Below are 19,812 nucleotides of genomic sequence, written 5' to 3'. Positions count from 1 at the left end.
GCAACGTTTAAATCATCAGACCCAGGGGTTGAAGCAGTGCTGACAACCACAGCTGTTCCAGACATTTCCAGAGATAATCAGACATTAATTTTGCAAACTGGCATGTATGCAGCCCCAAAGCTTTTATTTATTTATCTCGTTATTTTACTTCTTCACCGATCAAATCTAGAGTAGTAAGATTTCACACCGGAAGGAGAAAACCAAAGAACCATATGTTCCCATCGTGTTGATCTGATTTCACTTTAAACATTTTAAAGCATAAAGTGATAAGTGATACTTGACAAAGTAGCAATCAAGGCCTCACTAGCAGAGGCTAAGCCCAGTCTCCTGGGGTGTGAGGGGGTGAGGAGAAAAGGTACAGTCTATAACAAAGACGCCTAGAAGGACCTCACTTAAAGAAAGGCACGCAAGGTAATTACTCCCCAAGCACACAGAGATTGCCAGTTGGGCGTGAAAAGTTTTCAAGAGCATAAAAGGATTTCAGAAAGGAGAGTGTCCCTTTTATTCCATCCTGGAAGATGGAGCATACTCTGTTCTTATGGGTGGAGCTGCCACGGACCAAGGATCTGAGTTCCCGGTGGGGACAGCCGCGCCACGACGAAGGGACCGGAGGGGTTCCCACTGATTCTTGCAAGCTGGTCCCTGGCGCCCTGCACTCCTGATGTGCCCAGACAGGAACACCCACACGTGGGCCTTCTCTCCTGCCCTGTCCTCACTGCGTGGGGACCCGCGGCTCAGGAGTGTTCCAGGTCCTCCGTGACTCACAGGAAAGCATTTGTGGAACAGCCGTTCCGTGCTGTTCCTGGAAGAATCACTGCAGCGAGGACTTGACGGTGCCCTGCACGTGGTTTCAGCCTCGCTGGGGAGCCAAGGCTCTCACAAGGAGTGTTAGATGACAGTCAAGCCCAGAGAGGGGCAGGCCTGGGAGAAACCTCCCGAGGCTGATCCTGGCAGGTGCCACTGTGTTCACGGGCTTTACTTCCGGTCCACAACGGCAGTTTAGAGCCCACGTTCTGATGGTCCCAAATCCAAAGAGATGGGTGCTCGATCATTTGAATTATCTCTTTTTTATTTTTCACCCAGAGGCCAGAGCATCTCTTATGCGGAGGGTTACCCATCATCGTGAAGATATCTGCAAACTATGGTCTAGAGCAAGGGTTTTATTACTTTGTCAACTCCCAGTAAGAAAGGTGTCCTGCATAGGACGGAACACACACTCACAGGTCACTAAGGGATGCCCGGTCCTTGCTGGACCCACCCAGACACCCCTGTGTCTCCCTGCCCCCCTCCCCTCCCGTCTCCCCCTCCTCTCTCCTTCCCTCCCCCTCCTCTCTCCTCCTCCTCTGCTCTCCCCATCCTCTCTCACCCCTTCCTCATTCAGTTTTTAGAAGTAGGGCTTGGACTTAGTAAAAATCAATTTCATGACTCACAAGTAGGTTGTCATTCACAACTTGAAAAAATCTGCTGGAAAAAAGCCATTCCAAAATGTGATGGATTTGAGGTCTCTAAGGCTCCCCCCATATGTTTTGTGAGTGAAAAATACAAAGAAGGTTTATAAAAGATTAGCTGAAGTGACTAAGGAGGGTATTACATTAACAAAAGCTTAAATAAAGTCTTTTTAAAAAATTCCGAAGAAAGGGCCAACAGTCCTCGGCTGTCTGAAGCTGGACGGGGTGCACGACGGCGCCCCCGGAAGACAAAGACAGACTAGCCACACCATGAGTTCAAGACCACCATCCACAGTGGACAAAACTTTACAGAAATCTCCAAATAAATGTAGAATTACTGGGCATCGCTAGTCTTGGCTTATAAGTAGAATAAGACTTTGCCGGGCAAGTTGTTTTCTTAACCACAAGTCATCCTCTTGGATAGCTGGGCAAGTTCCCTCTTCAACAGCACAACAGAATTTCTTGGCAAAACTTACGCATTTCTTTTTTAAAGTTTTTTACACTTTTTAAAATGACAGTTAATTTACAATGTCGTGCCAATTTCTGCTTTACAGCAAAGTGACCCAGTCGTGTGTGTGTGTGTGTGTGTGTGCACTTTCCCTTTCTTTTATCATCTTCCATCATGGTCTATCCCAAGAGACTGGGTACAGTGCCCTGTGCTGTGCGGTAGGAAGGAACTCATTGCAAACCTAAGCATTGCTGCTGCTTATGAATTAGCTACCTGTAAACAAGCCATTGAAACAAAAAAGTTTTACCCTTATACTTTTTTTTTTTTTTTTTTTTTTTTTGTCTTTTTAGGGCCACACCCATGGCATATGGAGATTCCCAGGCTATGGGTCAAATCAGAGCTGCAGCTGCTGGCCTACATATGCCACAGTCACAGCAACACAAGATCCGAGCCGCGTCTGTGACCTACACCATAGCTCATGGCAACGCCAGATCCCTAAGCCACTGTTTGAGGCCAGGGATCAAACCTGCATCCTCATGGATACTAGTCAGATTGGTTTCTGCTGAGCCACAACGGGAACTCCACCCTACTTTTTACTATCTACACAACACCACTCAAATCAGTCTGTCAAATTATTAAATAATTCTTAAATAATGCTACAAAAGCTTGTAGTGGTTTTATTTATGTTTTTGGCTGTGCCCATGGCATGTGGAAGCTCCAGGGCCAGGGATCAAACCCACCCCAGAGCAGTGACAACACTGGATCCTTAACCCACTGAACCACCAGAGAACTCCAAGTTTGTAGTAATTTGACTTTTTCCTTTTTTTTGTCTTTTTACGGCCACACCCACAGCATATGGGACATCCCAGGTTAGGGGTCAAATCAGAGCTACAGGTGCCAGCCTACACCAGAGCCACAGCAATTTGGGATCCAAGCCGCATCTGTGTCCTACACTACAGCTCACTGTATCCTTAACCCACTGAGCGAGGCCACTGGATCCTTAACCCACTAAGCGAGGCCAGGGATCCAACCCACATCCTCATGGTTCCTAGTCAAATTGGTTTCTGCTGAGCCACGACGGGAACTCCCTGCAGTAATTTTAAAATTGCCTTCCCACAGCATATAGCGGCCATCACTAGTAATTAATGCAGAGCTTCTTATCAATGTGAATATGTGTGGTTTGCTTTCTTCATATCTTTCCTCCACTCTCAAGCACACATTTTTGATGAGTGATCTTTTATTATTCTAATAGCTGTAAGGATGCATATGAAACAGCTCGTCTTTAGAATCTTCGAGCCAATGAGAGAAAGAGGGTTCCATCCCCAAACTATGGCAATGATCTTTGCACCACAGGGAATGTGGTCTGTGCCTAGAACCACCCAGAGCTCTAGACTCCAGAGGAGAAGGCAGCCCCCCGCCCTTGTGGGGATGGTTATGGCTTCCTGGAGGAGGCGGACATTCAGAAGGGCCTCCGAAGATGCGGAAGGCTTCCATGAAGACAGATTCGGTGGAGAACAGGAGTTCTGGGAAGGGAGCCTCACAAGCACTTCCGGAAAGTCTCAGTTTAGCCGAATGGAGGTACCGCTAGGGCAGAGATGGAAGGAACAGAGCAGCTACAAAGGCTTTAAGTTTGTGTCGCTATTTCCAGCACAACCCCTGGCACGTCCGTTATCTCATTCAACCTCCTTCAGCACCACAGGGAGGCAGGTCTTCAAGCAGAGGTGAGCCTTTGTGCTTCACTAGAGAAGAAGAGAAGCACTGGCGAGTTCCCGCTAGGAGAAGGGTGGTCATGGTGCTGCCAGTACTTGGGAGGGGGTGGTGGGGACGGGGGTGGCTGTTGTGTTTGATGTGCATAATGCCTACTTTCTTCTAGAAATAGACCCTGCCCGACCTGTCAGGATGAGAACTTCTGTCTGTGGGATATTTGGGTCAGGCCAGCAGGAGAACGGCTTTCTTTCCTCCCTGCTCTGAGGTCTAAGGTCTGGCCCAGAACTGCACTTGCCTTGCTATCTGGGGGGATGGGAAGGCAGGAGAAGGGGCCACGTCCAAGTCCAGAGGCCCCCTGTGGCTCTGGGACTCGCCCCCAAAGACTCCCTAAAAACCCCCTTCCACTGAAGTCCCTTCTCTTTGGACTTCACCCTTTATAACTGAGAGGGACCTCCCAATACAGGTGGGCTGAGCAGGGAGCTGGGGGCTTGGGGTCCATTTAGGCGCTCTGCTCGTCTCAAAGTCTGTCTTAGCCTTTTCCTAAAATACACCCTGTGCACCCTAAGTCTACAAAGTTCCCTAAAAAGGGGAGGTCAACCATTCATTCATTTATTCAACAAATATGTACCGAGCACTTAGTGTTTGCCAGGCTGCACTCTGACTGTGAGGGGGAAGCTGGAATGAGAGTCCAAACAGGTTTCTGTCTTTATCGTGAACATAGCCTCACGGGGCAGGCAGACTCTACAAAGTAAGCACAATAAGAAAGCCTCAGCATTCTGTCCTAGAAGGAAAACGTCACTTGCCCACAGTGACCCCAGGCTATGCCCCAGGACCCTGCGGGGCCAGCACTGAGCGCAGGTCAAGCTTTACTCGGAAGACGTCTGACAGAGAAGACAGGGTGGGGGAGAAATCCACAGTAGTGGGGACAGTGGGAGATTCTTGCTGGTCCTCTTTCTTCAAATGGAGTCTCCTCATCTTTAGTGATTCAGCACATAAACGGAGCTGTTCCCAACATCACTCTCGTGGACCTCCTGAAACCCTGTCACTGCGACCTTTCGGTTCCACTCCGCAATTCTTTTGCCCTTGAGACCATCAACGAACAGTGACCTCAAGTTCTGACATCAGAGAGACTGAACAACAAAAACTCGAAGGAAAGGGCCGGAAATGAGCTTAGTGTGAAGCAAGAGGGGGAAGAGATTAAATCCACGTCCTATCCATTGCTAATTGATTTTTCTTGCGTGTTTTGACAAATTGTTCCTCCCTATACATTTTGGACATTTATGAAGAAGTTAGAGGAAATTCCTCACGCTCCGTAAGTTCTTGCTATTTATATATACATATGTATATTCGGTATCATTTTCGTCATTTAAGATCGGCAGCTGGCTGGGATCGATCCAGGGATTTTGGCCTGGGTCACTGAGATCCATGGGCTCCGAGTGAAACCAGGGTTGTAACGATGCCTCACGGTCTTCTGCTAAATGTCAAGACCAGAGGTGACATCCTGTTGAAACCAGGAGAGGAGACTCGGTGAAATGTTCCAGGTGACGTCGAGGAAGAGAAAATGAGGCTTAAACACAATCCCAAGTCAGGGCTTGAGACGGAGAGATTTGCCCTGTTAGGGTAATCAATCCTACAGCCTGGAGGCACCCACAGCCCTACCAACACTCCCGAAAATATCCTAGGGCCCAAGACGCCCTGGGCTCACGGCGTCTGGCGGCTGCTTCCACACAGGCCCACCCTGGTCCGCTCCACTTCAACCCGGACACGGGACCCGGGCCCTCACTGGTTCTCCTTTACAAACGAGGTGTTTAAGAAGTTGGTAAACCTACCAAAGAACTGGGGGCCCACATGCAGCACAGCCTACGCGACCCACAGATGGACCCGCTGTCACCATCAGTCACTCCTGGGCTCTGGGTCCTTGTCCACCGCAGCGCTGGGGCCTCGGAGTCAGCGCCCCAACTCTGCTCCTTCTGCTGGCTCCCACATCCTCTTCTCTCTACCCAGGGACTGCCCCTTTGGCTGGGGCAACATAAACCCTTGCCCCTGAGGCCCCAGGTCTCAACCCCTATTATTCGTGTGCATCAAAGTATTTTTCCAAATCAAGACAGTTCCCTTCCTGGGAGATATTCTGGAGCGAAATGTCAGGATGGCTACAAGTCCTCCTCCTGCTGTGGTGCCTGTTACTTAAACATGAGCTTTCTTATTGCAGGGCAGGGGACAGCATAAAGTCACGTCTGCCCCTTTCTCCTTTTCCTCCGTTACCCCAACAAGGCAGTGACTATCTCCATGTAGGAAAAGGAAAGAGGCGGAAGCCAAAATCAGGACAGCGCTCAAGGGCAGTCTGGCAAAAGAACAGCCCTCCAGAGTGCACTTCCCTGCTTGGAAGGAAGTCATGGGCCTTCCTAGGCAGGGATTCCCAGGTCGGGTAAGCTTTCCCCAAACAGAAGTGGAGGGACCTACCCTACGAGAAACTTCACCTCAAGACTTTATACCCGGTGGAAATTCTACCTTCTGTCTCCATACTTCCTCCGTCAAGAGTCGGCAAAGCAAGCACAATACACTCTTTCTGTGAATAAAAAGAAAATTCAACACCCCTGATAGAGGGATTAACTATATTTGCGGATCAAAATTATGTACGGCCTTTTACTATGAAGAATAAGATCTGGTTCATTTATGAAAGATCCTACATGTGGGTTGCAAATGTTTCCATGTTAAAGTACATGGAATGCACTGGGGATTCTTCTCATGAATATAAGGTCTGCAATATTCAGACATATTCATAGGAAACCATACATCTTCATGAACGGGCTCCCATGACTGATAAAGAACATTCTACAAAAGATTATGAAAATGAGTGCATATCATGTATATTTAAAATAAATGTGTTTTATGTTCACCAAAAGCATGTGTGTAAGTTGCTTTATTGCAGTTTGATTTGTAATGACCCCTAAATTGAAATAATCCAAATATCCATCAGAAGTACAAAGGACAAGTCAACTGTAGGGTATTAGTGCCTTATTACTTCGCTCAAAAAGAGCAGAGGGCTGTAACAACCTGAGTGAATCCCAAGAATTCAGACACAGGACTCTGTGCCGTCTGGTCCCACGTACGAGACTCCAAAGCAGGGAGGATGGATGAATGACGACAGAGGTCAGAACAGGGAGCGGAGGTGTTACTGAGACAGCACAGGGAGCTTTCTAGAATGCAGGCGGGGTCCTGTGCCAAAAGAAAGCGAGCTTTCTGAAGATGTGATCGCTGCGTTAAAGGAAAAGTACTGGTGTGGAAGCAATGGACTTGCACGACAGATTTTCTACTTTCAGGCAGAGCTTTTCCCATGACCTACGTAGTGAATTATCAGAATATGTCTCTACTTGTCTTTACAACACAGAAAGAAGTCTGGCAGACACAACCTTAACCAAGTGATCAAGCTCTACCTCACTCATGATAAGACCAGCGGACGTCACGTGTCTTTGGATGTGACAGGTTGAGAGGACACAACGTCACCTCAATAGTACCTCCGTCTAAAATGTTTACATGATCAGAGTCTGATCGTGAGTAAACCTCAGATGGATCCAAACTGGGAGTTTCTAAAAGATAACTGACCTGGACTCTTCAAAAATCCATGGAGCATTTCTAGATTAAAGAAAATGTGACAAATAAGTGTCACGTGTGATTCTTTTTTTTTTTTTTTTTTTTGTCTTTTTGTCTCTTTAGGGCTGCACCCACGGCATATGGAGGTTCCCAGGATAGGGGTTGAATCAGAGCTGTAGTCGCCCGCCTACGCCAGAGCCACAGCAACGAGGATCCAAGCCGCGTCTGCAACCTACCCCACAACTGACGGCAACGCTGGATCCTGAACCCACTGAGCGAGACCAGGCATCGAACCCGCGTTCTCATGGATGCTAGTAGGATTTGCTAACCATTGAGCCACGACGGGAACTCCTCAGGTATGATGCTTGATTGGATCCCAGACTGAGGGGGAAAAGGCTATTATTGGGGAAACCGGAACATGTGCTCACCTGAGATAATATTCCAATGAGGGGTTAGACGGCCCTGTGTGTGGCTGGACTGTGGTCACTTCGGAGGGCGCCTTGCTCTCAGAAAATAAATCTTTAGTATCTAGATCATCTTAATGCCCACAAATGACTCTCAAGGGGTTCGGCCAAAAATAACCATTGTTGTGAGGGAAAGAAGAGGGGTTGGGGGAGAGGAGGAGAAAACGTAGGCAAATGCTTGTCCATCACTCGGGAGCGAGATGGACCTCCCATCCAAGCCCTGGTTCAGGTACTGAGGCTGCAAAGCCCACGCGCACATCAAGTGGGTGTGGGATGATTTATCACTCACATAGGAGGCTTTCCGGGGAGCAGGGCCGGGCCCCAGTAGGCCTGAAAATGGCCTGAGAGCCAACAGGTGGGGGTGTCAGTGTGGTTCTCGGGGTGCTAGGGGGTTCTCAGGTAGGGTCAGGGCTTGGGTGGCCTGAGCGCTCACTGGCACTGAGGGAAGGGCCATGTGGCCTGTTCGGCTAGCTTGCCCAGGTCTGGAGCAGAAGGGAAGCTGGGTGGCGGGATCCGAAAGCTGCCAGCGGCCAAACATCCGAAACGGAGTCAGGCCCTGCAGCCCATTGGGCACATGGGAGATTTAGGTGAAGAGGACAGCAGCTCATCTCGTACGAATCCTGCAGCTTTTCTGTAGATGGGATACTTTTCAAAATAAAAACTGGGAGAAAGGAAGCTGTTTCTACTTTTCTCTCACACTAGTACCACGCATTAGTACCTTAGAGGCAATTTAGTCCTAAGGAAAGCTATTTTTATAATATACGATGCTGTATTTTTTGGGTTTTGTGTGTGTTTTTTTTTTTTTCCCTTCCAGGGCCGCACCGGAGGCACATGGAGATTCCCAGGCCAGGGGTCCAATCGGAGCTTCAGCTGCTGGCCTACACCACAGCCACAGCAACACCAGATCTCCTTAACCCCGGAGCAAGGCCAGGGATCGAAACCGCACCCTCATGGTTCCTAGCCAGATTCGTTTCTGCTGCACCACAATGGGAACTCCACGATGCTATGTTTTAATCATCTGGTTATGCTTAATCTGAAAGCCCATGCTCCTTCACAAATGAAAACTTTTTACAGCTCATTATAAATATTCCTTCTTATCGCTAGCCCTTGACACGTAGCCTTATCACGGTCACTATTCAATAGAACACTCAATACTCCGAGTTGCCTTAGTTGCAGGAACACCGATCATTTCATTCAAGGAGAAGTTGGTGAGTGCTTCCTACGCCCCAGGAGTTGTCTTAGGGGCAGGGGTAAGACAGTGAACGAGACGGGAGTGATCAATTCTGATGAAGCCTCGGTAAACCTGCCAGCTGAGACAAACCCGCCGCCCTTGGTGAGTTTCTATTTTGTCAATAGTTAAGAGGCCTTAATGATATAAAATGTATGGATGTCACAAAATTACCTACCATTGCAGTTAGGTGAGAATTCAAGAATTATACTTATACCAATTATAATTGTCATGGATCTCCCCAGAAAGTGTATCAGTAACCTATTTTATAATAACACACATTTTATTCATTTATTTTTGCCTTTTTAGGGCTGCACCCATGGCATGGAGAGGTTCCCAGGCCAGGGGTCAAATCGGAGCTGTAGCTGCAGCCTATGCCACAGCCACAGCAACACGGGATCCGAGCCACGTCTGTGACCTATGCCATAGCTCAGGGCAACGCCAGATCCTTAACCCACTGAGTGAGGCCAGGAATTGAACCTGCATCCTCATGGATGCTGGTCGGATTCATTTCTGCTGTGCCACGACAGGAACTCCATAATACACACTTTAAATAACACAATTCTTCCTCTGCTATTGCATAATTTAGAGCACAATCATAAACCTGTGCTTATTTATAGGAATTGACGGGGACAGAACCCAGCATTGCTCATCTATGGCTGCTGTAAGCAGAGAGCTGGAGAAGAAACTGCCCCGCTGGTCCTAAAACACATCCTAGCTATGATTACCCTACCTCTGGTACTGTTCAGACTTCAAGTGTTCTATTCCATTGTTTTGAGGAGCATACGCTTGTTGGCGAATCACTCCAGTTTTGGGTCCCCAAAGTGTAGTGTCCACAGCAATAACAGATCAAGCTGTATGAGAAAATGGGGGCAAGTGGGCTGTTGGTGGCGTTTAAATTGTTGTCACTTCTTTGACTCGACTTCTATATCTGGAAATTTACCAACAGGTAAATTTTATGTATGTGCTCAAAAATGGTATGGTTGCTTATTACAGCTTTATAAAAAAATAAAAGACCAGTAATTCAAGAAGAATTAAGCCAGTTATATTCATTGTGCCGTGGAATACCATACAGACAATAAAAATCAAGTCCATCTAGATATGCTGGTAAACTTCCAATACATAGGTAAGCGAATAAAGAAAGGTACAGGAGGAAAGCATGCCTAGGATGCTTGCGTCTGCGTAAGACACCGAGAGTACGTATGTGACCCTGTATAGCCGACCCTCGAGCAACTGCGCAAGTTCATGGATGTGCGGATTTTTTCTTTCAAGAAATACATCCAGTACCACACGATCCACAGTTGGGTGCATCTGCGGGTGCAGAACCAAAGTGGGAGAGCTGCCCATGGGATGTGAGCATCCTTGGGCTTTAGTATCCGCAGTGGGTTCTGGAACCAATCCCTTAAGGATACTGAGGGACGACTGCATACACACAGACTATGTCTGGTTGGTGTCATGAGAACTTTGCAACCTTAGTGACCTTTGAGAAAGGGGAATGGGGTTGGAGGAAGACATGTTTTGCATTTTCCTATGTATCCTCGTAATATTTACTGTTTTTACCCTGCATGTGTGCATACTGCATACAAGAAGTGTATAATAACGCGTGTGTATGTTTACATATGACGATATTGGTCACTGTGGTTGCTATCTCGTATTAAGTAAGAAAGAAGAAAGTTGAAGAGCTCTGAACAAGACTCTCACATCGCCGTTGAGCCGTTCTCACACTGAGATGCTCCTCCAGCTCACAAATGAAGGTAACTCACCTGAGAAGCAAAGGTCCGCACAGATCCATCCCGTCACAGAGGCACGTGGAGGAAGCAGGTCCCCGTGGCCCTCACGTCTGTTTATTCGCAATCCTGTTTCGGTGCCAGTGGGAAGCAGGAAGGTGCGTGCGTGTTTGTGGGGAGCAGGGAGAGGGCTAGCAAATCAGAGCAGAAGCAGAACAGCGTACAACATAAGACTTGGTGCTGAGCTGTAGATTAGAAGGGGCCCTAGGTTAATGTCCCTCCATGCTTGGCATTTCCGGTGGTTCTGCAAATAATGGAGAGAAAGCAATGCCCAGCCACCAGCCTGTTCCAATCGTGCACACATTCAGTAACTTCCCTTCCCCACCCTTCCGGGTCTGCAAGAACTGCTGTTCATCCCCGTCCTTTGTGGGTTACCATCTCATATGGAGTCTGGTTTTGGTTTACCCACTTCTTCACACAATCCTATCAAAGTTTTAGAGATCTGACCACACAGGTCATCGGATTCAACCTTCCAATGTTACAGGTAAGGAAGGAAACAGGCAACAGAAGTCGTGTCTTCTGGCTTTTAGACACATGCGAATTCCTTTCTGGTCCAAATGTGGTGACTTGCTCCTGGAGGCCACTCCGAATTCTTGTACTTCTTTTTCCCCAAACTGTCCCCTCTCTGCCACCATCTCTGGTGCACCGGGAGAGCAAAGTGGCCTTCTGGTGGGAGCCAGAGAAACTAAGGTGAGAGCTGAAAAGTATCTGAACTATAACTCTCTATGCCATCAAGCATCCGTAGGACGTGTGCTTATGAGATTTTTTTAACATCCATTTCTTTTCCCAGGGGGTATGCCCACGTACTTATATTAATGGTTATAAATCACCCTCCGAGGTTTTTTTCATAATAATAAAAAATCTGATCAATTATGCTTTTTAAAAATCCCATTGATCTATTAGGGGAAAAATTATTATAACTGGTTTCCAGGGGTCACGTAGATGGAGGTCAGTTAGTGTTCTGGATGTTCACCTTTGACTGGTTTTAGAGGCACAGCATGAATAATAACTCCCCAGCCCCCATTGCCAGATGCCCCCCAAAGCCAGCGACCCCTTGATCCTACAGGGAAGCCATAAAACCCCAAAGCCAGTGTGATGGCAAAGAGGAGCATCATAAGGAACCAGTGCTGGCTTCGGTCATTAACTTGCCAGATGAAGGAACGGGGACCATAGACAGATTCAATGCAGCTCAGGCAATTTCAGGAGTAAGAGGTCGTAGGTCCAGTTCAAAGCCCCCTACACCCCTTCAGTGCAGAGGCTCCCCTTTAGGGGACTTTGCACCAGAGAGTGGCAGGAATCCAGAAAACTGCGCTGGATGGGATCTTAGCCAATATCCTACCTTTTTTGTTTGTTTGTTTGCTTTTTAGGGCTGCACTTGTGGCGTAAGGAAGTTCCCAGGCCAGGGGTCAAATAGGAGCTGCAGCTGCCACCTACACCACAGCCACAGTAACGTGGGATCCAAGACACATCTGTGACCTACACCACAGCTCATGGCAATGCCAGATCCTTAATCCACTGAGCAAGACAAGGGATCGAACCTGCATCCTCATGGACACTGGCCAGTAGGTTACTGCTGGGCCATGACGGGAACTTCAGAAACTACCTATTTTTAAAACACTCATGAGATGGATTGAATGCAATAATATACAGTTGACATTGTTTTACACTCAAAACGCATCTTAAAAGAAATTAGAGTTAAAAGCAGAAGACAAAACAATACAGACCAGTCAGGGTGTGGGCGGGGAGGGGAAGAATGGACATGGATTTCAGAGCGGCCACTGAGAACCTTCAGGGGCGAAGAAGAGAATAGGTCTCCAACCAGAGTGTAAGCTTTGGAAACTATGGTTGGATGTTCTATCTCAATGCAGAGTACCTGATGGAGTATCATGTGATTAAACCAAGGTTTCTAAGAAAATAATTCCTTGAAAAGGGGCCAATGTGAAAAGAAGGAAAAAAATAGATGTGCCTTCTTATGGGAGGAGGTCAATAAATAGAATTACTCAGTGTTGTCATCCGAGACTCTTCCCACACGGTCTCCAACACGCTTATCTTCACAGCTAGCTGAGCACGGGAACATCCTCTCATGTCTAAGTTCAAAGCCGTGAAGAACAGTAGAAGCAAAGCAAAACAAAAGCTGTGGCTCGGATTGTCCATGTGCACACAACAATGTCTCTAAGTTGTGCAGATAAAATCTTTATAGGTGTAACCTTTTATGCAAATATCTCCCACCAGTATAATCTAAACACATGTTGGAAACAGAGCCAGCTGGGGCCCACAGAGAACCACACTCTATGATGTTACACGCACACGTGTACACATGCATGTACACACACACACACACATGTTCACACATGTCAGATCACTTCAAAGGACATCCGAAGACCTATTCAGCCAAACGGGGACAGGGCACTTCATTTTCCCCTTGACCCCACCACACACATACATCAGGGAGAAAAGGAAACCATCCGGGCGTGTCCCCGATGGCCCACGGGCCCCTCACGGTCATCCTGTGAAGCTCCTGAAGAGAGACAGGAGCTGTTACAGGAAGCGGACACCCACCCCGGGGACTGGGCCTGGGAAGGAGCGATGGTTTTCTGTTCTTCCGTTCCAAGCTCACACCCCGCGCTCTCTCCGGGCAGCCTGCAGGCTTATTGGCTGTTTAAAACTTTAGACCAAGCCAACCTGCTGACGGACGGTCTTAAAATCAGGGACGCCCACTGAAACGTACTTTCCAATTGCCTTCATCTAATGCATGTTACAGGGTACGTTCACTGGTTGAAACGAACAAATATGATGGCCTCCCAAGTTGTCGGAGCTTAAAAGAAGCCCGTTTTCGTCTTGAAGATCAGCAAGCCTGCAGTCAATGCTTTTCTCTGTGCTGCAGTCTGCACGTGGTCAGGTTTGGCGGAGGGGCCCAAAGGAAGATGCACAGCCTTGGGGTGGAGACCTGATGAGATCCAGCTCCTCAGCCGTGACTAAGGATCCTTGCGGGTTTCGGTGCACCTGCATAACCACCTGTCACTCAAAATCTGGTTTCCACCTGGCTTCCCATCTCCCGTGGTCAAAGTATGCACAGCCGTACATCCTGCCATATACACAGAGATGGGTTTCCATCCGGCCAGGTGTGTGCCGTGCCTCCCATTTCCCAAAGAAACGCAGTCACAATTCTATGGTGCTTGAGTGTTCGCACACTTAATGGTTTCTACAGTTACATAGTCCCAGGCAATTATCCAGTAGCATTTTTATTTGCCAAATGCAAAGGATACAGTAAAATCAGGAGACATTTTTAAGCTCTAACCAAACCAATCTGTACAACAAGCCACTTCAGAATTATAATAATCTCAAAAAATTATGATAATCTCTGCATGACACAGATATAGGTGCTTGCTATTGCCTGTTGTGACTTGCAAAATATCCTTGGCTGGGTCCTACCAAGGAATGTGGGCATTTGGTTACCGTTCATACGAGACCTCCAGAGCACAGCTTTTACAATTCTCATACCTCACAGTTCCACCAAAAGAAGGATAAATGTTTGTTAAAATGCAATTCTTATTTCTTTTTGTAACTGGCAGCCATGCATTCACTAATTATTACAAAATGGCATAAAATGTATCCAGGTTGTTATTCACCAGGCTAAATGACGTCAGTTCCCATAGATTTCACTCCCTGCTTATCCAGAAGAACATGGCATGTACCTTTGAGTTTAACCTCAGGTCAAAACTAAATGCCGAGTATAGAGCTGATGAATCTGCCAGACAGCCATGGTGACACGACCCCCCAAAGACGGAAAAACACCAACCATTCAAATAGAGTCATTTGCAATATTTGAATTTCTTACCAAATGCCTTTTTTTTTTTTCAGTAAAATTAACTTGAGACATGGACTGACTTTTGCTCTAAGATCATAACTGAGCAAAGAAAGTCAAAACCTGGGCAGCCACAAAGATGCAACCTCCTTTGAGGCGAACAAGCGGGCAGCATCTCATCCTATTAAATCCAAAATAGCCTGTCCAAGGGTTAGCCAAAACCACACCTTTGCTTTCAAATGCACACAGTCCATGCAGAGGGCTCCCAGTGGACACAGAGGTTCACGTTTTGTGAGCAGGAAGGACTTCGGTGACTTCGTGTTTCTTGTGACGTCAAGAGAGAAGAGCCATGGACTCCATTTTGGAGCCATGCCCCTGGTCCCCTGGCGCCGGCTTGCACCTGCACCTGCCGCCGACCAAGCCACAAGGCTCCACTCGGAAAAGGAGAGCCATCGCAAAACGCCCCTCCGACACCAGCCTCCCCACACACCCTGTCACTCTCACAGCCTAACCAGTAACTAAACATTTGCATCTGGTTCCTATCTCCACTGTATTTTAACTACAGCCCAGAAGAAGCTGGACTAGTTCCTGGGGGCCTACTTGCAACCACATTCGGCATGCTTTCAGGGAAAGAAAAGGTGTCTGTCTGGGTTTCTTTCATGTGGAAATGGGATATCCGAGTATTACTTTTGTTTCCAGAGGAAATTTTCCATCTTCACTTTTTCACTGGTGCCATTGATTCTAAGCAAAGGCGTCCCCAGCTGCCTTGACCCCAGCACCTCCTGGGGAGACCCCAGCACATCACCAGATCTGCCTCCACCCTCACCTCCAAGTTCAGGAGGAGGCGAAAGCTGCCTGTGCAGGGATGGGGATTCAACATGACGCAGCCCCAAGCATCCCTGGACTGGAGAGCGTGGGAGAAGCCAGAGTCCTCCCTGTGGCCCCGCCGGCAACAGACACTAGGGGGACAGCACCCCCGCACCGCCCCCCCCCGGCCCCGACACAGGTGTCCTGCCCACAGACCTCAGTGCAGGCCATACATCCATAGGATAGTCTGTCACCCCATATATGTGACAGCCAGGCAGGCAGAGGACAGGAAATGGCCAACAATTCCCCATCTGTACCCGGCCTCTTCCTGCCTCCTCTCCCATCCCACCCCACCCTCCCTTTCTCCACACAGTTTCAAGTTCCCCCAAATTTGGGTCTTCAATGTCAGCCTCATCAGCTCCTTGGCACCCCACCCCCAATGTCCTGGAGACACAAGTAAAATCCCTTTTGTGGGGGGCACAGTCTCCTCAAGTTACCTTGACATTGGGAGCTGATGAAGCCTGGCTGGAGCCTTCCTGCAGAGGGTCTCAACTCCCAAACCTCCCCTGCAGGCTCCTTTCCTTCTTCTCCCCCCTCCTCCCCCTACCTTGCTCCTCGCTGCTGCCCTCCAACCAGGCAGTGGGGTCCTCCTCCCGGAGCGGGGACTCGCCTCCACCGCCTCCACCCTCCAGGGCTTTGCGTTTCTTCGACATCTCTGCCGGGCTGGGGCTCTGGGGTGTTCAGTCCCCACCCCCAGCCTCCCCCCTCCGGGTGGAGAGTGAAGGTGGGGTTAGGTGGAGGGGAGAAAGGCGCCCTCCGAAAGGGGTGGGGAGGAGCAGCCGGGGAGGGAGAGAGAGGGCTGGAGGGAATTGCTGGTTAGGGAGGGAAGGTGCTTGGAGAGGCTGGAGGCAGGAGGCACCGGCCGGCGCTGGAGCCGACAGTCAGTCCATCAGTGCGGGCCCTACGTCTAGGGGGCTGTTTGCTCGGCGCTCCTCTCTCTCTCTCTCTCTCTCTCTCTCTCTCTCCCTCTCCCCGTCTCTCTCCCTCTCTCTCTCCGTCTCTCCTTCTTTCTTCCTCTTTTTCCTTCCCCCTGGAAGGGTAAGCCCAGAGGGAAAGAGAGACCAGAAAACCAGGGAGGAGAGGATGCTTGGGCCCCTCAGCTGCCTTCTTTCTAATTTAGAAGGGGGACGGGGTGGGTGCAATGCAGCAGGACTTCTGGCCCTGACAATGTGTCCTGGGGTGGGGCAGGGTGGCAGTGTGTGTGGTGCTTGGGGGGGGGGTGTTTTCAATGGATTGCAAGGAAAACTGGGTGGAATGATAAAAATTAAAGGCTGCAGGATGCAATACAGTGAAGCTTTCAGGTGCTAGGGGCGCAGGGCCCCCTCCCCCTCTGTGACATCATATGAGCTTGAGCAAAGGGGCTGGAGGAGGTGAGGCAGGGTGGGAGTAGTGGGCAGAGGCCAGAGGCCCCAGGAGGAGGAGGGAGGCTTGTCCCCATTCAACACTGAGGGAAGAAGCCCAGAGAGGAGGAAGGGGTGGGAGCACAGTAGCAGCTTCTCCTGGCATCTCCTGAGGCCCCTTCGGGTCCAACAACCCAGCCGCAGCTGGACAGCAGCCTTGGCAGGAACGTGGGGCTGGGCAACTGGCTCCAAAGAGGCAGCCACAGGCAATCACTCAGGCACGGTTGGCGACTGTCCCTCTCCCTCCTCGGCCACCCCTTGAGTCTTCTCACTTCCACTCACCATCCCTCCTCCAAAACGGTCCTGTTTCCCCCCCCACACACACACACACTTTCTTGCTGCCAAGAAGGATAGAAGGAAACGATGGTAACTTTTTACAAATGAAGGGGAAAGGTTGGAATTAAGTGTTTCTGGACTCCCAGGGGTTAAATAATAGGTAAAAGGAACAGTTCACTTACCCGCCAAAGTATCCCAAGCGCCTGTCTGCGTTCGGCTTCAAGTTCATACATTTTAAAAAGAGAGAAGAAGAAAAGGAGGGGAAAATGCAGACGGGCCAGGAGCCCGGTGGGTCCAGGGCTCCATTGAGAACTGCGCAAAACAAGTTGCCGGGGAGCCCAGGTGGCCCAAGTTCACGACCACTCCAAGAACACTCTTTTCTGCTCCGCTCAGCAGGCATATTCCAAAGGCGTCCGGCAGTCCGCGTTTCGCACTGATCTTCTCAGAAACGGGGGAGACCACCCTAAGCGGAGGGTGGTATTCCTCTTTCCCTTCTGTCCATCTGGGGAGTCTCCAGGAGAGCCGCGCTGAGCGCCCCAGGCGCCAAGGAAGCCCGGTTCTTTTCAGCTCAGCCTCCCTGAGGACACAACTTTGGACCCACACACCTATAGAGAACATGAGTGGGAGTGTGCGTGTGTGCTTGAGTGTGTGTGTGCGCGCGCGTGTGTTCCAGTGTGCCAGTCTGTGTGCCCGCGCGCACCGGGCTTTGGGGCGCATGTGCTCCCAAGAACGAGTCTCCCCGGCTGCCTTGAACTTGGAGAGTTTTCCTTTAAGCCGGAGCTGCTGCTCGGACACCCCCCCGCGTCCAACAGGAGGCGATGACGTCTGTAGCCTCGTTGCCAGACAGTCCCCAGGCTGCCGCTGCTGTTCATTGACAGGAGCGGGCGCTCCTACGTCAGCAGCCGGACCTTTGGCGAAGCTGCTCCGGCTGAGAAGACTCCCACCCCCGCACCTGCCGCCCCGCCGTGCGGGGCGGGCGGATAATGAAATCAAAGTCGCCGGGGCGGGGGCTGGGGGAGGAGGGAACTCCGATCTGCCCTCTTTGTCCTTTTGTCCTGCAGCTCCAGAGTTTATAAATAGTGCTGTTTCCAGCCAGACTCGCGCCCCCCGCCCCCGCATGCCCCGAGGTGCCCCCGCCCCTGCCCCTGTCACTTCGTGCCGGGCTCGCTCTGCCTGGAGGGAGGCGGGGAGGGGGCGGGGAAGCAGGGAGTGGAAACAGACGTTGCCTCTCATCCTTCTTCCCATTCATAGATTCGGTTTGAGTCGTGGGGCCGCCGCTCGGCTCCAGGAGTCGCAGTGAATGGATGGATGCCTGCGCGTGGAGACCACTGGCCGAGCGGGGATGTCGCCCTCGCTGAGGGCTCTGCTCCCACGCGGGGACGGCGCCCTCGCTTCAGTGCGGGTGGGAGGACGCCAAAGGACCACCCTTAAAAGAACAGGGGCCTGCCCTCTCCTGCACCTCCATCCCCGGGGGTCTGTTCTGCGCCTGCAAAGCCCGCAGAAAGCAGAGCTGAGCGGCTCCCGGTCCCTGCGCGCGGAAGAGGCGGGACGCCCACGCAGCCAGGGCCGGTCTGCAGCCTGGACCGTAGCCACAGAGAGGGGAGCGGCCTCGTGGCGCAGGGCAGTGGCTGGGACCAAGGGTGTCACCTCCCTCTGCTGACCCAAGCCTGTGCGCGCTCCCTTCCCGAACCCCAGGGGTGCGCTGTGCCGGGGAACGAACACCTCGTGGGGCCTGCGGAGGACCACAGAGCGGGTTCCCCGCCTGAGTCCAGCTGCGCGGGAATCTGCTCTCGCGTCCCCCGCGCGCTGCTGCCAGCGGCGGAGGGATGGCGAGGCCCACGCACGCCCAGAGGGGAATGCGGCGCCCCCGGCTGGGCGAAGCCCCCGCGTCCCACCGGGGATCCCAAAGGATGGAGGAGTCTGAGGCGCCCTGCTCGCGCGGGAGCCTGATGAAGCGCGCAAAAAATGGGCCTGGGACACAAACGAAGCTGAGGGGAGCCTGAGCGCCTTTGCCAACCCGGGACTGCGAGCCCGGCCTGGGCGGCGCCAACGTCCGGGAGTGTGCGACTGCCCCACAGAGCCCGGTTTGGCTCAGCCTGTCTGAGAAGCTGCCTGGTCTCAAACTGGCCTTCTCTCGGGTGCCCCTGTCCCGTAAAGGCCCCCCTCCACTTGTGCCCTGGCCCCAGCCCACTGCTGCCAGAGGAAATGCCTTCCCGATTCCGATTCCGGGCCTTTGCCTCCTGTGTCCTCTGCTGGGTCCTCCCCACCGCAGCCGGCTGTCCTTTCTCCCCTGGGGAAACCGAGGTCTGACCGCATCTTCTCAGGGTCTCCCACCCAGTTTCTCTCCCCTGCCCAAGAACCAGCTCCCAGCAGTTGCCTAGACTCTGACTGCTCTCCTCTCATTGGCTTGCGAACCCAAGCCTACAAGAGAGTTTTAGGAGTTCTAGCTCAGCTACTCTGAAAATCCCGGTCTCACCCTGGTCAGCGATCGGGCCTCGCTGCTCAGAGCAAAGGTCAGTTCTGAATCCTCCACTCCGCTGCCGCCTTGCCTCCGGATGGGGCACAAGTCATGGCGCCCTTCGCCTGTGGACACACCTGTCACTTGGCTTTCAGACACCACACTCCCAGGTTTCCAGCCTACCCTCGGGCCATTCCGTCTGGGTCACGATGGGTGACTCTGCATCTCCCAAAGTTCCTGATGCTGGAGGGCCCTTGCCCCCTCTAGTCTCTCCCCACCTGCTCCCTTGGTCAGCCTCCTGGGGACCAGTCCTATCTCACACTGAAGGTTTTG

General features: G+C 50.9%; 1 protein-coding gene across 2 annotated transcripts in view; it reads right to left on the bottom strand.

Annotated features, from left to right (window-relative positions):
• Window positions 1-18,742, bottom strand: part of LOC110256592 (classical arabinogalactan protein 7-like) — a 213,879-nt gene extending 195,137 nt beyond the window's left edge. Inside the window, exon 1 of one of the 2 annotated variants that reach the window (XR_002338272.1) lies at window positions 17,204-18,157. Coding sequence is in view for 1 of the 2 variants with exons in the window: in XM_021071824.1 (XP_020927483.1) it covers window positions 17,204-17,254 (51 nt within the window). In the remaining variant the exon portion in view is untranslated. Of the gene's footprint in view, window positions 1-17,203 lie in introns of both variants that reach the window. The other variant, XM_021071824.1, reaches the window with a different exon arrangement.

The sequence above is a fragment of the Sus scrofa genome, chromosome 1, assembly GCF_000003025.6.
Source record: "Sus scrofa isolate TJ Tabasco breed Duroc chromosome 1, Sscrofa11.1, whole genome shotgun sequence".
In the NCBI taxonomy this organism is placed as follows: domain Eukaryota; kingdom Metazoa; phylum Chordata; class Mammalia; order Artiodactyla; family Suidae; genus Sus; species Sus scrofa.
This window is presented reverse-complemented; position numbering and strand designations above follow the sequence as displayed.